Raw genomic sequence first — 14,478 nt, forward strand, 5'->3', positions numbered from 1 at the left:
TGTGTGTATGTGTGTGTGTGCACACTGTATCCCTCACAGCAGTTGAATATGTGTCCTCTCCATTCATGCATGCTTCAGTGTCCTGTCACTATAACTCTGTCTGCTATCTTTTGTCACTTTGCATTTTCATGTGATGTGTGGGTGTGTGCGTGTGTTTGTTCGTGTGTGTATTTGCCTCTGTCCGTCTTCCCTCATCTGTTTGTGGGTGTTGGTGTTTGTGTGTGGGCATGTGCTTGTGTGTTTGTCCTCCCTCAACTGTTGTGGATGTGACCAAGATATTGTGCACGAGTGTCCTTGTATGTGTATTTGTACATGTGTGTTCTTGTGTGTGTATGCGTGTTTGTGTGTGTGTGTCTGTGTGTGTGTGTGTAGCAGCCTGGTTACCTGTCAATGTGACCCTCTCAGCTTGTCTTTACAGATTTGCAGTGTTGAAACCATTACAACAAAGATGATTTAAAAAAAAAAAAACATCTGCTCAACTCGCTGTGCGGCTGTTGCATTGCATTGTGGGAGTGTCATAGTGTGAATAAATATGGCTGCGTTTAAATCTAGGAAGGAATCAAAACAGAGACTTGTGGAAATCTAATTTTAAACAGGACTAATGATGCTTGTCGTCCTTTCTCCCAGTTAAAAAAAAAATAGATGCTTTTATTTTTCCTATTTTGTGTAGAGACGGCCTTAATATTGTTCCTGGCTTGATATCATTCCAGTTCACTGAGTCGTAACTGACCCTCCTCTGGAGTGGACAGTTTCAGCGGTGATTGGGGTGTGCCATTGTAATTTCTGTAATATGGAGGTGTCATGGTAACAGAGATGATAGCTGTTGCGGGGATGTAAGCCAGTCCGCCTCAGTGTTATACAATACACACATCCTATCTTTATATATATATATATATCACGCTCCTTCTGTGGCGTCTTCTCTCATTAGTAAAGATAATTATTATTCTGTCCTTCCCCGTCTTATCCTTTTCGTTCCTGTGTTTGTGTCACCGTGGCTCTTTTCTGCCTCACTCTGAAGTGAGAGGACGGAGGGAGAGAAAAAGAGAGGGAGAGAGACGGAGAAACGAGAGGAAAGGAGAGGAGGGGGGGGGGGGGGATCAGCGGGAAAGAAGGGGGATCACATGACTCACTGGGTGCTTGAAGGCTAAAAATAAATGTTGGTCATTCTCTCGCTGTGGGTGTCTCTATCTGTCTCCCAATCTCAAACACACAAACACAAACACACATACACACACACACACACACACACACACACACACACACACACACACACACACACACACACACACACACACACACACACAGTATTGATAATCATTTTGAAAGAAGCTCGGTTGTTGGTTTCAGTCGATGCTCCTCTATCTGACCAGCCAGTAAATAACAAATGAGACAGAGCCTGTATCATTAGCAATGTTTTTTATGTGATTATATTATATATTTGTGTAAGAGTGTGTAATTTAGATACTTCAGTACAGTGCAGTACTTTTTGGACGCTGCTTCCTTTCCGTTGTGCGAACGTTTCTGCAGCCATCAGAGAAAGCGCTCGGCTCTTAAAACCGTGTTAATGATGTGAATCCAAATCGCAGCTTGTGTGTTTCTAAAATGTCAGGATTTCAATATAAAACTGATTGATTGTTGAGTCCGGAAAGAAACCTCCAGTCTGACTAACAAGGGTAATGGACTCTACGGAAAGCAAGGGTATTCTTAATTACAGCCTCGTGCCTCTGTCCTCTCCCACCTCTTTCCCTCTCACCTCTGTCCCCTCTGTCTGCTGTACTTCCTTATCAACCTTGTTTTTCTGTGTGATTTACTCTCTCCGTCTGTAACCCCTCTGTCCTCCCTCCTCTTCCTCCTCACTTCTCCTCTGGCTAAAACCAGTTTTAGCTTGATTAGAGTTTCATAATTGAAATGCCAGGTCTGATCTCCCTGGAGTGTTTACAATTAACACCATCACATTCCAGGAATGAAACAGTTACTGGTTTCACCGTCGTACAATTCGTGATGGTTAGTTTCCCCATTTCAATCTTTTAATCACCATGATTCGGTTTACACGGTAACAGCATGAGAGAGGCCTGTTGCTTTTTCTAAAAGTCAAGTTTGAACTAATTTGACATTGACGCAATTTGTCGGAATATATTTGAAGACACTAGCTAACACAGGTTAGACGAGGATGCGAACTTGACGTTGCTCTGCTTGTTTGCGTCGCTTCCTCCTCTACCTCACTTCCTTGAAATCTAGCAGCTGAGGCCACAGATCGTATGATTCAAAGTCGACAAACAGCCTCTGCTGTGTTTGTTACTTTGACGTCTACGTTGTTGAACCAAAAAATACTTCCTCGAGCTGCTTCTCAGATGGTATCGTGATTGTCTGCTCAGGATGGCTTTGCCCGCTTGCGTCCTCCATCTCCGTCGCAAAACAACGTAACATTATTGGCTTACGTTGCAGATGGGTCAAGAGGTCAAGCTGAGAGTGAACGCCCTCTGCTGGATCCGGAGACAAACTACTTCAAAGGGTCCGATGCGCTTCTTGACTTTATATTTTGAAATCTATTTTGTCTGATAATGGTGATAATTCTGGTCACCATGATCACGATGCAAACTTTTCACACTATTCCATTCTCTATCAAACGTGTTCAACATGACATGGTATCAGCCGTGAGACACAAGTGATAGAAAACATGTTGATAGACAGAGGCCGCAGATAACATGACCATCAGAAATGAATAATAAGAAAGATATATAAAGACAAATGTGTGTGCGTGTTGTATTATTTTTCCAGCACTTACCAAATCAATACAAGCACTTAGAGCCCGTCGAAATCCATGCTGGACACGATGGTAATGTGTCTTGCACTTCCGTCTCAATGAACATTAAGCTGATGGAGATGGATGGATGCATCTAACACTGACGACAAAAAACTTTTTCCATTTCTATAACCATCAAGTGGAAATATCAGGTTTGGTTTTAACAACTAATTCACAAGTTCCTCATCTAATTTCGAGCCGATGCTCTAACATTTAGCAGAAGAGAATCAGCAGCAGAAGGGATTTGGAGCTGCAGTGTCGAAGTGGAATCCAGTGTAGCTCCAGCACCCTGCTCTTATTGCAGCAACTTTTGATCCACCTTCACAGGAAAAGGAAGAAGGACGTAAAGTTCAGGCACATTCAGGAAAAAAATGCAGGAAGAATTTTGTGGAATAGATGAAGACATCATGGTGTTTTCCTTAAAGTATGAAGAGCAACAGTGACAACAGTGGAGTGCTTCCACGTGTTTGCTCAGAATTGCTGTTTACATCCTTAAATGTGCATATAGGTATTTATATTAGATTAGTGATCTACTTTCTCTTAATATTTTTATATTCATTCAATTTCCTGGTTGTGCTTGGCTGGAACGACCGGGTTGCTGCACTCATATACAAATATCAACAAATGACTGGGGGATAAAGTTACACCAGTAAACATCCTGCAGAGAATTTCCCTATTGGCTGTAGCCAATAGGGAAATTCTTCTCTCCTGCATTCTTTTCTCCTGCACCATCAAGGACGTCTTTGTCTAAGAACAACTTTACTTATGGACTCAGTAAAGTAAAAAAGCAACAAATCACGTGTCTTTTGGGACAAACTTATCTACTTGGATAAGAGCATAGACCACAGAAGAGAGTCATCAGTACTTCCCCACAAATGCAAGGTTGGGCTTTCCCTCTGTGAGCCCACTTCTGTGCTGAGGTCGATGTGGAGGAGGTTGTAAATAAAAGCAAACCATTTTGCCATTGTGGTTATAAAAAAACAGGATGTGTGTTTGCATGAAATCTTGTATATACAAACAGAGAGAGTAGCAAAAAGGGATGTAACTGAATTGAAACTGCTTTCACAGCATTTCCAATAACTCCCTAAATTGATCACAGTCCAGTCATATATATGTTTAAATAACCGTCCTCATATTCCAGGAGTCGACAACACATCGGTATTGTAAATGTTACCTCAGCAGCATCACCGTTCTTTGCAAAGAATCCACTGCACTGTAGGGCTTCATTGTTGCATTTAAATCTATAGCTTTTTGTGTCATATGTGTGGATACATAACACAATATGAAGATATACGACACAGGTCCCTCAGATTCGACCACTTTTACACATTAGTCGAATGTGTGTGTCTGTATTACGTCAGATAAGATGAACGCAGGCATTACAGCGTGTTATGACACTCCAAGCATTGCTGAGGGCATTTTATCTCCAGCCACCTTTTGTTTCTCCTTCGAGGAGAAAGCCGGGGGACTTATCAGTCTCATAACTCTTCCTCAGTTGGGAACCAGCGGAGGGTGACGGTGTCTCGGCGTCCAGGATGGTTCCATTAGACCCTCGGGCTCTGTGGGGGGTAGGAGGGAAACGTATGGAGGAGCACTACTTAGCCGCTTGCCTCAGAGGATGTTACATTCAACCCACTACATCTTTTTTAATTAAAACTCCTAATTAAATCGAGGCAGAGCAATTCCAGCGCCCTGTTGCGATGTGCGGCGGGTGAATTTGTGTATTAAGGTTAAGGCTTCAACCGAGGTTTATTGTCGCCATTGATCGAATCATTGATTTCTTTAAACGGATTAATCGAATTATCACCAGTTCCCTCAGGGCGTGTTCAAACGACATTCATCTCATCTCACCGACATCCAAAGCTTTTGCATTTACAATGATGTAAAGAAAAGGATAATTGAGAAGCTGCAATGAACAAAGCATTTACATTATGCATTTTCAATTTAACACACTTCCTAAAGTGGTTTTGTGTGCTTCCCTGATGACTCTCATTATATGTGCTGTTGTAAAGGGAACGTTCAGATTTTTTTACTTGGTATTGTGACTGCTTACACATTTAGCTTTGGTCGAGGTGGGGCTGCAGTATTTAGCTTTACTGACTTTTTTGTTTTTTTTTGCACACAATATTTGCACTGATAAAAACACCTGATAAGGCAACAAGAATCGACGAGACACTCAATACATTTTTAAAAGTTAAAATGATTTTACTCTCCTGGTACACGTCTTTCCTGCACTAACAAATCCCTGCTCACATCAAGCTAAATAAAGGCTGAATAAACTCATGTATGTATCATATAGGTCACGTCACTAACCAGTTAATTAAGCTTCCATTTAACCACAAGAGTCGATGGAATTTTGGTGCAGGTCTACTTGTCGCACCTGGAAATCGTCGCTAACACAAAATCGATTACGTCCAGAATCAGGCGAGGACCGAAATGAACAGTTGTTTGTGGGTCTGATTTATGAAAGAGGACAAAAATAAGCTGGACAAAGCGATGAGGATACAAATCAGGTGTAGTTTTTTTTTTTAAGTGAGGTTTCATATCCTCTATGACTCTTTGACTTTGACTACCTTTGTCTCCTTCAGCGGTTTGTTGTGTCTCTATTTCTGTCCCCTTCTCTTCCTGGTATGACTCGATAGCCATCTACGTAGGTTTGTGTCTTCTCTGTCTGTCCCCTGAATCTGTCATAAAACTACAAAACGGCCCCGACACACACACACACACACACACAGACACACACACACAGACACACAGGGCACTACACTCTGCTGCAGTGCGGTTGCAGACGTGACACATCAGAAACTAGAAGAGAGACGTGCCACAAGAGAGACAGGGAAAGGGGAAATAGAGTTGAGGGGTGGGGGGTCGCCTTTAGAAATTTTGGACAATTTGCCAGCAACTTTTCAAAACCTCACTCTGACGTGTACGGGAAGTGATGGACAGCAGCAACGACAAATCCACTAGAAATGACCGCACGGAACATCAGAGGGTTGAAGCAGGAAAGACACATGATTCATGCCTTTTTAGAAATCTCCAGAGTGGTGCATGTGTTTCCAATGAAGCTTATTAACTTTCTTGGGACTGATTTTGCAACTTAGTAGTGCTCATACCTCCGCCAAGGCCCAACAGACCCTTTTAATTTAATCAAGCTTGTTAGCAAATACCACAGTAAGATAACACTGGTGGTATTTACAAGTTTCTCACCACATTTGTTTGCGTACTCTTATTAGGAAAAGACCACATCCCCATGAAACCACATTTAAATCAACTAGATCTATTGTTTGATTTTGATAAGCACATATTCATCGATACCAACCCCCAACTAGAAGAGTGCATAAAAACCTATTTAAGATCACCAGATACGGATATACATCTGGATCTGCAACAAATTGCACATAATCTCAAATATCTGTCGCTGAAAAGTGCCCGATTCTTAAAATCAAGATCCATTCATTATTTTATTCTTCATGTTGAAAAAAAAAGATTCTATCTCTCAATAATAAAGTTGCATAGAAATGTGTTGGGTCCTTCCCTGACCCATGGCGATCCACCGAGTCTCGTGGTAATCCGTCTGTTTTGCGTAATCTTGCTAACTAACAAACAAGCAATCGCAGATAAAGACACATCCTCCTTGGTAGAGTTAATGACAGTCACTTCCCTGTAAGGTCTGCATTGTTCTCTCTTTAGTCATAATTATATTTGTCATGAAATTCTGACTTAAAAACACAATTCCTCTTTTTCTGGGGAAGCCAAAAATAAAAAATATATGACATCATATCCTGTTGTCAGCAACAAGTCACTCACACCTCCCCTACTCCCCCCACTTTTTTTTATTGTGACTTGGTTACTTCGAAACATAACCATAAAAAGCTTTGATGTTTGAGTGACTCTTAACTCGAGATATTGTTTGAACAATAGAGGGAGTTTTTTTATTTGAGTAATATACGACGGCTCTGATTATGTCAGGCTGGTTGACTCACTAACGTAGATGGACCGTCCAAGATATGGAGCGAAGTGTGAAATCCTAATCCGGGCAGCACAGAGGTACATGCTTGGAATGCTGACGCCATGAAATAGTTGTTTCCAGACAAGATGGTTTATGACGTGACAAATGCAAGAGGTCAGTTTCCTGCAGACGGCAAAGCAGCTGGCAGAGACACAGGTCTCCTCGCAGCACGCTGGTAATGCCAACTTTAAGTCGGCTGAAACGAGGGTTCAACTTTTCATTATGTGTCTTGCCTCTTTAATAAAGCGACATATCATCTCTACAGAGACTTTTAAGAATTTGTGATTTGTGATTGAACAAACTCGACCATAAAACATTCTAAGAATTACTGAAATCAAAAAATAAACTGCAACTTTATTGAAAGAGAAGAAAAAACCTTTATAACAGGAAGACATTTGATATATTTTAAATCACGTAACTTTCTTTCTTTCTTTATGACTATCATAAACTTACATACACTTCTTGAGAGCAACAGTTTATCACGACATGAAGGTCCAGGCTGTCCTGAATGAAAACAGCTGGGGTAGCTCCAGATTTGTTGGACAATTACAGTTAGTGCACACACACAATTCCAAGTAAAGATTTTCATCAGCCAGTCACAACTCATCGTTGTGAGTCTGAGAGTTTTTGAGAATTGGGCTGATTCTAATCTTGACTGCAACTTCCCTCACAGAGTTTTTTTGTAAAATATAATACAGAACATAAAACAATACACTACAACATGAAATATAGAAGCTCCTGTGGCAATGTCCGATGCCATCGGGGTCTCCCACACACAGCCAGAGACTAAACTGGTGCTGTCTCCCTCTCCTGTGTGTCTGGCAGCGGCTGCCGTTTGAATCCAGGCAGAGTTGATTGGCCATCTTGTCTCAGTTGTGCCAATCCCCTCTTCCTGGTTCACCTGGAGGTTCTCACTGAGCCACCTCCACAGGTCTGACATCACCATCCCCTTTGTCCCAACATGAAGCATTCAGGAATTCCCGTCTACCCCTTCCTGTTCAGGGGTCCTGAACACACTAAGGTTGAAGGGGTGTTTGAAGGGCTGGATGGCCTCTACCCCTACATCACATAGAGAAATGGACAAACACTACCCCTTCATGTGGTAGAGCTTAGGAGTGAATTGGGACAGGACCTTTTACTAATTTCAGCACCACCCCATTATAAATGATTAATTATCTAATTAATAATTATTAATATGTTTAATTTAGACGGACATTTAGTTTGGCTTTGGTATTTGTTGTCGTGCTGTATATTTATCTTTGAGGATTATACACGAGCATCATGACACTCCTCCTTCTCCTACTCATCCCAATGTATGTCCACAGTGTGTGTTTGCATTAAGGAATAAATGGTTTGATGTTTCAGAAGAGATGTGTTTAAATTAAACTCCACGTCTTTTTATTTATAACGTGTCCATGCTCCTTCAGGATTAGTAACTGGTGCGTTCCTGCGGAGTTTGACTGTTGAGTGCGAACTCTCGGATGTCGGCCATTTGCATGCAAGGCTGGTTCCACTGCAGAGGAGAGGAGAAGCATGGCACTCTGATTGGTGCAGGAGTTGCTAGACAACAGATGTCCAGTCGGCTGAGAGGTGGACTACCTGTGGAGGACGAGGGGAGAGAGTGAAAGAAAAGTGGAGGTGGAAAAGGATGGAGAGATGGAGTGAGGAATCTTATGTCAGCCATTTAGTGTACAGTCGGATACAGTAGAGGAAAATACAGCCCACCTAGCGTGACCCGCCTCTGCATACCCCTAAAGCCGTGTGTGCAATGTGAATTCACTATTTTCTCATGATGCACTTACACTATTGTATATTTCTAATACAAGCCTAAAATAGCTCAAGACTCAGTGTTCTGTTTTATTGCTCTAACAAATATTCTGCGACAGAGACGGAAGCTTATTTAAAAAGGCAGCATGTTAAATTTCCTTTTTGAGCATTACCCAGACATCATGTACTTTAATATGGCATCATAATCTTCATTCTCACGATGGCCTGTTAAATGTGCTGAAAGTGAATTCACAACAGAAAATGGTAGAGAATGATTTTTCATGATACAGGAGTGATGTGTAATGTCTGTGTAAACCAAAGAGCCCACAGACAGAACCAAAACCACAAAATCAAAAATACTCTACATCAAAAGAGGCAAAGTGCAGAGTCATGTAAGGTGAAGTTATTACTGCGGACAATGCTTTATTTTTCCTTTTGAGGTTAGAATTAGCTTTGATCTCAGTTAAAAGCCCTTGAATAAGACCACGTAGACTCTTCCTCGTGGACCACACCTGTTGCAATGTGCACGTTAACAACCTAAAAAGCTCAGTGTTTCCCTTTTTTAGCTAAAAAGCTCGGACTTTCTAATTCTGATATCGGGTATTAAACACTGCATCCAAAGGAGAACATCTCCATAGGATAGTAGATGTGTTTCCTGCTGTATGAATTCACATGAGGACTGCAGTGCTCTGCTCAGACTCAAGCCTTTGATAGTTGAACTCCATCACAGCTTTGCTTTCTAGCAATTAGTCTGCTGTTTGCTGCCATGATGAATTATGAAGCGGAGCTATTATATAAGCCTGTGAGGATTTAAATGAACACAGGGTATGAGGTTGTTTGCAATAACACAAGATTGAGGCTTATTTTTCATATATATATAAGAGATTACATGTTATTATTATGCATATCTTTGTTTGTATACAATATTATGTATAATTTGAAAACATTACTACAGATAGATATAAAATGAATAGAAATGTCCCATCTACACACACATCCACACCACTGGAGGGCCACTACATTCAATTGAGTTCAATTCAATTTGATCTGTATAGCAGCCGAGAAATATTATAGAGTAGCCCGACAGGTCCCACAATGAACAAGCACCTGTCGACAGAAGTGAGAGAAACATCTCTAAGGTTGGGGATGAGAGGAGAAAAACGGGTGAGAGAACAGGTTGGTGGAAAGGGAGGAGAGAGAAGAGAGAGAAGGTGCAAGGCAAGATTGAGGGAGAGAGAGAGAGAGAGAGAGAGAGAGAGAGAGAGAGAGAGAGAGAGAGAGAGAGTAGGAAGAGTTGCGTTTATGTCAAGCAACCTGCAACTTGATGCTGTTAGGCCAAAACAAATCTTCATGTGTGAAACAGAAATCTCTAAGTGACATTAAAAACGAGGTGCCAGATTAAAAGTGAAATAAAGAGATTGTGTGTTGGACAGAGAGAAGTAGAGGGAGATATGTTACTGAATAAAAAGACTGAGGCGGAGATGGAGAGAACAGTGACCTTGCTCAGAGGATCCTGCTCATCATGAAGTACTGGCTGAGCTGCTGTCGTGGCTCTGTCGGGATGCCTCTCTGAATCTCTGCCTCTCTGCCTCTCTGCCTCTCTGAATCTCTGCCTCTCTGCTGTTGTGCTCTTCTCTAAAGCTGGCAGTACACCTCAAGCAAAATATAAATTGGCATGTTCTCACAGGCAATATGGCGGACTTGCGACCACACAAAAGAGCGGCAGCGGGGCTGGCCTGCAGCAGTGTGTGCAGGTCTTGTGTCCTCTCAACCACCTCTGCTGCTAGTTTACTGTGCAGTCTGTCTGATTTTTGTTTACTTCTTTGCCACTACATCAACATTTTACAACATGGAACTACAGCAACTTGGGGTTTCTCAATCAAAACAATAACGAAAATACCTAATTTTGATGATGTAATGAAGCAGAGTGGGATCATGGGAGTTGTTGTCTTTGACACCATTTTTTCGTCCATTAATCTTCTCAGGTCACTGAGTTCCTCTTTGCGTTTGCTGTTTACTAAGAGAGCTTTGATGACAGGACGGGCAGAAAACTGTTAAGTAAAAAAGTAATAAATAATCCTAATCAAAACAAGTGACCAATACAAAAAGTGGAATTAAAAAACAACCAACTGGCTATTGGCTAACTGTATTTCTTCCCTTCGTCATATGTTTGCCCTGGAAGCAGAGACAGACCGAGGGCCAGCCAAAATAAAACGTCTCATTACCTTGATTGAAATCGTGGATTTCTCTGGGCTTTAAATAGTTTGAAACATTCGGCATAATGTAAGTAAACGAGTCACCAAAACATTAAAGGAGGTCTAGTTAGGGTTGGCTGTGGCTCAGGGGTTTGAGCGGTTGTCCTCTTATCAGAAGGTCAGCGATTCAATCTCAGTCTTCCTCATGTTGAAATGTTCTTGGGAAAAATACTGAATCCCAATTCTCCCTTCTCATAGAGAAAGTGCTGCACATAAATGCACTGTATGAATATGTGTGTGAATGGCAGAAACTGCCCTGTAAAGCGCTTTGAGAGGTCATCAAGACTGGAATCGTTTATCATAGTGGTTTATCATATGTGTGGGTCTGTATCACTGCAAATTAGGACTAGATCATCCCAACATTTATTTAACAATGCAGAAACCCCAAAATACGATTATTTTGTGTTTTAATGAGTTAGTTTTTTAGCTAATTATACGTTGTTGATTTATTGTTTTTGTTTATGTCGGAGGGAAGGGAAAGATTTTCGATGAAGGTGATTTAATCAAACCCACAGGCACAGACCCACCTCTATGTCCGTGGTGTGAGGGAATGAAATCGCCTTCTCCTCTTCAGCTTTTGTGCTCGTAGCTAAAGGGAGGTTTTAAATCAGATTCTTCCCAATGTATTTTTAGCTTTAACTGTCGTGTAGCAATGGCTCCTGCTGTAGTTTGTTTCACTGTGGGGATTTTATTCTGGCTTCATCTCTCTCACTGCGACTGATAAAACTCCACCTCCGCTTGTGTGTGCACGTACAGACCTTTGGTTTGCAACACACACACACACACACACACACACACGCATTTTCTACAGAGCGTTGGAGAGCACGCCAAGTTCTATTTCGTTCAAAGTACACTGGAGCTCTAAGTTTGTCTGTTCGTCAGCTTGTCACTTTGTATAGATGCGCTACACCAACACAAACAAACAGGTACCTGTACCTATAATGGGAACAAGCGGCCTGTGAGCTGCACAGTCCACAGTTTCCATAGCATCAAGAGGAGCAGAGGAAGGAGGCAAGGATGAGAGTAAAAAATAGGTGTCCTATTTAAAAAAAAAGTCGAACCCGCTGCTCTTGCTTCACTCCCTCGCCTCCTCTCTCGCTCTGCCTCTCTCTCGCTTTCTATATGTCCAGAGGAGAAGCTGAAATGGGTCGACACCGGATCGCATCCCTGCTCGGACTCAAGTTGTCCTGAATCAGAGTCACTGAACCTGGTAGCGATGGGAGATTTGAACGTTACCTCTTGTTCACAAAGTCAGATCAGATCAGTCTGGACTCACAGAGGAGAACTGTCGGAGGATTTCTGAGCCGTCATGTAACCAGAACCAGTGCGGTTACACTGCAGGAGGCCAGTTGAGTTCAGTTTGTGAAATTCACAGACTGTAAAGATGGACGACATGATGGATCCTCAAAAGTGACACCCAAGCATATTGATCGCCCTCTGTTGGCTGGCTGCAGTGTGGGTCATAAACTGCCTCCTCCTTGTTAGCGGATGGGACATGGACCAAACAAAAAGGTCAATGTACCAATCAAATACATTTTACTCAAAGATATGTTTTGTCATTTATGTAGTTCTAGTGTTCAATTGTTAGTTCTTTCTCAAAGTTTGCTTTTTAGTGGAACCTCAATCCCATGGCTCAATCACCCGATCGTTTCTGTGCAGAGTATGATTGGTGCAAGACGGCAGAGGAGAAGGAGGAAGTGAAGACACGTTGTCTCTCTTTAGATACTGTCTATGATGAAATATTGGGAAATTACTAAAAAGTTTCAAAACAGAGTTTTTGATTTAACCATTTAGGGATTCAGCTCAGTGCACTGAACATCAAGTTGATTATTAAAGGAGATTTTTTCGGCTGTTTCTGTTAGTTAGCGGAACTACGCAAAAACTACTTAACCGATATGCATGACACGTTTTGGATGGATGGGTCATGACGCAAGGAAGAACTCAGTCAAACTTGTGAGGTTTGATATTTTTGTTGACTTTCAGAGAACAATTCATGGATCATGATGATATTTATGAGTGCGGGCTATTCGGTGCAGATCTGGATCTAGTGAATTTAAATGTGGTTTCATAAGGGTCGTTCTAGTTTTATATATGGTTTTGCATAACTTTTCAACATGATGTTGTACGATAATATATAATATCAATAAATACAAATACCAGCATTAGTTTGAGTGATTGGTTTCAACCTGATTGCCAAGCTCAGGTTCTTGATGTATATTTTCCAATAAGTGTTAATTCAAGAAAAAAGGTCTTGATAATTACATTTAATTAGGGTTAAACATTTCATAGATGTGTGACATTTTATGTAGTTTGCTTCCTTGTCTATTTTTATCCTTCTCGCTGTAGCAAAGGGAACCTGTGAGCAGATTGCAGGAGTTTATATTGAGTCTGACAGTGGAGGTCAATATGAGCCCACTGTGGCTGCTCACTGTGTTTGATGTTCACCGTTGTCTGTCTGTTTGTGGCACACAACCAAGCACATATCAGGTCAGATTATTTCTGTCAAGCATGTCAGCTCCGATAAGGAAAAGACAGGGCTGACACGAAGCCAACACACACACACAACACACACACACAGACACACACACATCAGCGTGAATGTCAGGTACAGAGACACACACTGACGCTGACAACGACGCCCAAACAGTGCAGCGTCTCCTCCGCTGAGTCAAAACCTAACTTGCAGCCAACTTCATGTCAGATGATCCAGAGAGCCAATCATAGAAGGGAATTACGTACAGTAAAGAAAATAACCTCACTCATTCTGTGTTTGTGTCTCCTGTGGGTTTTTTTTAAGATCATCAAAAGCTGGAGAGGGAGGCGAGGATTTGTCGCCTACTGAAGCACCAGAACATCGGTGAGCTGCGAGTCCTCGAGCTGAGAACACACTCACGCACTCACACACACGAGAACACAAATACCAATGAAAACAACAGTTTGTTCAGGTCTCCGGTGATTCCTGCTGGGGCCATTCATCTTCCAGATACAGTTACGAGAGAATAAGTGTGTGTTTGTGTGTGAGTGGGTATCTAATGATGATGGATCTGTGTGCTCTCCCCCGCTGCGTCATCAGAAACTCAGGAGCCTCGCACACTCTCTCGCTCTCTCTTAACCACTGACCCGTCACACTCTTTCCTCCTCCTTGATAGAACCTGTTCCTCCTCTTTTGTTCTGTTCACACTCGTCTGCTTTAATCCTCCTATCTTCACTGTTATTAAAACTGATCTGACAGCTCCGCAATTCCAGTCAATGTCAAACCACCTCTGCTCTTGTAAGGTTTAAGAACAGAGATGGCTGATCATTTTGATTCCAGACTGCTGTAATCTTAAATATGAAACATATATGGATATGAGTCAGTTTGTTATATGAGAGGCATTATAGATAAAGGATTTAGGACAATTCTTCTTTAGCATCAGGAGCCAAATGCTCAGGGCTTCGAGTGTATCACTGACTTCACAATGTCAATACAACAGCTGTGTCTCAGTTAAGAGGCTGCATCCTATGACGGCGCGACTGGACTGTTCCATTTCGAGGGCTCCTTCAAATACGGCCAAATAAGGCTTGTTCCATCCCCAATGGGTGGATCCTTCCCGGCCCGACCTATCCCAGGATTCATTGTTTTTCGAGGTGACAAAACGGAAGGA

The 14,478-nt window shown here is 41.9% G+C and overlaps 1 protein-coding gene across 2 annotated transcripts in view; it reads left to right on the top strand.

Moving 5' to 3' along the window:
• The window catches only part of camk2d2 (calcium/calmodulin-dependent protein kinase (CaM kinase) II delta 2), a 37,533-nt gene that overhangs the window by 5,996 nt on the left and 17,059 nt on the right, over positions 1-14,478 (top strand). For both annotated transcript variants that reach the window (XM_053418328.1, XM_053418329.1), the window contains exon 3: positions 13,632-13,691. In XM_053418328.1, the coding sequence (XP_053274303.1) occupies positions 13,632-13,691 (60 nt within the window). The remainder of the gene's footprint in view (positions 1-13,631; positions 13,692-14,478) is intronic.

The sequence above is a fragment of the Pleuronectes platessa genome, chromosome 3, assembly GCF_947347685.1.
Source record: "Pleuronectes platessa chromosome 3, fPlePla1.1, whole genome shotgun sequence".
In the NCBI taxonomy this organism is placed as follows: Eukaryota; Metazoa; Chordata; class Actinopteri; order Pleuronectiformes; family Pleuronectidae; genus Pleuronectes; species Pleuronectes platessa.